Below are 843 nucleotides of genomic sequence, written 5' to 3'. Positions count from 1 at the left end.
CGGCAGCGTATCCCCCCACCCCCTGCCTGCACATCCTCACCCCGCATCAGCAGCCCCACTCCCAGATCCTCCACCACCACCTGCAGCAGGACGGGCAGGTAAGCCACCCCCCAGCCCCCCAGCCCTGGCTGGGATATCTCCTAGGGCTCTCGCTCCCCCTCTCCCTCCCTCCCTCACGCCCTGCGCCGGACACGCGCGGTGACACGCACACGCTTACACCTGCACAAACACACAGGGCCAAAAAAAGAGGAGGAGGTGAGGAAGGGCCGGGGTGCTGGGGGGTCCTTGGCACAGCCCCTTGCTGCACCAGGCCCGGGCAGGCAGTGCCCCCTCACGCAGACACGCCTGGTTTGCCCTGACCCCCCCCAGCTCCGCAGCCCAGCAGCCGAGGGGCGACTCGCCACAGCCACGACCCCGCCGTAGCTTTCAGGTCTAACCGTGGATTTCTATTGTCATAGTTTGTCCCTTTATTTTTACATATCCTGGTACTGCAACAGCTTCCATATTTGCAGATGATACTGTGCTGCCAACGCCAGCAGGAAGACCAGGTAATGAACCTCTCTGATCATGCATTGCACTTGCCCTGGGGTCTCCCCCCCTGCCCCTAAGGCCCCCAGGCTCACGAAGCCCCTTCCTTCTCCCCCCATGGCCCCAGCAGGCGAGGAGAGAGGCCCTCAGTCAGGATGTGCACACACACACACCTCGCACACGGACACACACCCCCCTGCTCCCCACTTTCCCCCCCCTTCCCCCCCCTCCCGGTGCTGCCCGGGCCTGCGGGGCTGGTCTGGAGGAAGGTGCAGAGCAGAGGGAGGGTACTGAGGCTGCTGGGGTGGGCCGAGG

At 65.0% G+C, this 843-nt stretch overlaps 1 protein-coding gene across 1 annotated transcript in view; it reads left to right on the top strand.

Moving 5' to 3' along the window:
- Positions 1 to 843, top strand: part of UBAP2L (ubiquitin associated protein 2-like) — a 29010-nt gene that overhangs the window by 27982 nt on the left and 185 nt on the right. Inside the window, exon 27 of the mRNA XM_009999787.1 lies at positions 7 to 98. Within this exon, the coding sequence (XP_009998089.1) occupies positions 7 to 98 (92 nt within the window). The remainder of the gene's footprint in view (positions 1 to 6; positions 99 to 843) is intronic.

Source organism: Chaetura pelagica, unplaced genomic scaffold (assembly GCF_000747805.2).
Source record: "Chaetura pelagica isolate M959 unplaced genomic scaffold, ChaPel_1.0 scaffold686, whole genome shotgun sequence".
In the NCBI taxonomy this organism is placed as follows: domain Eukaryota; kingdom Metazoa; phylum Chordata; class Aves; order Apodiformes; family Apodidae; genus Chaetura; species Chaetura pelagica.
Note: the sequence above shows the minus strand (reverse complement) of the source record. Positions and strands in the feature narration are given on the sequence as shown.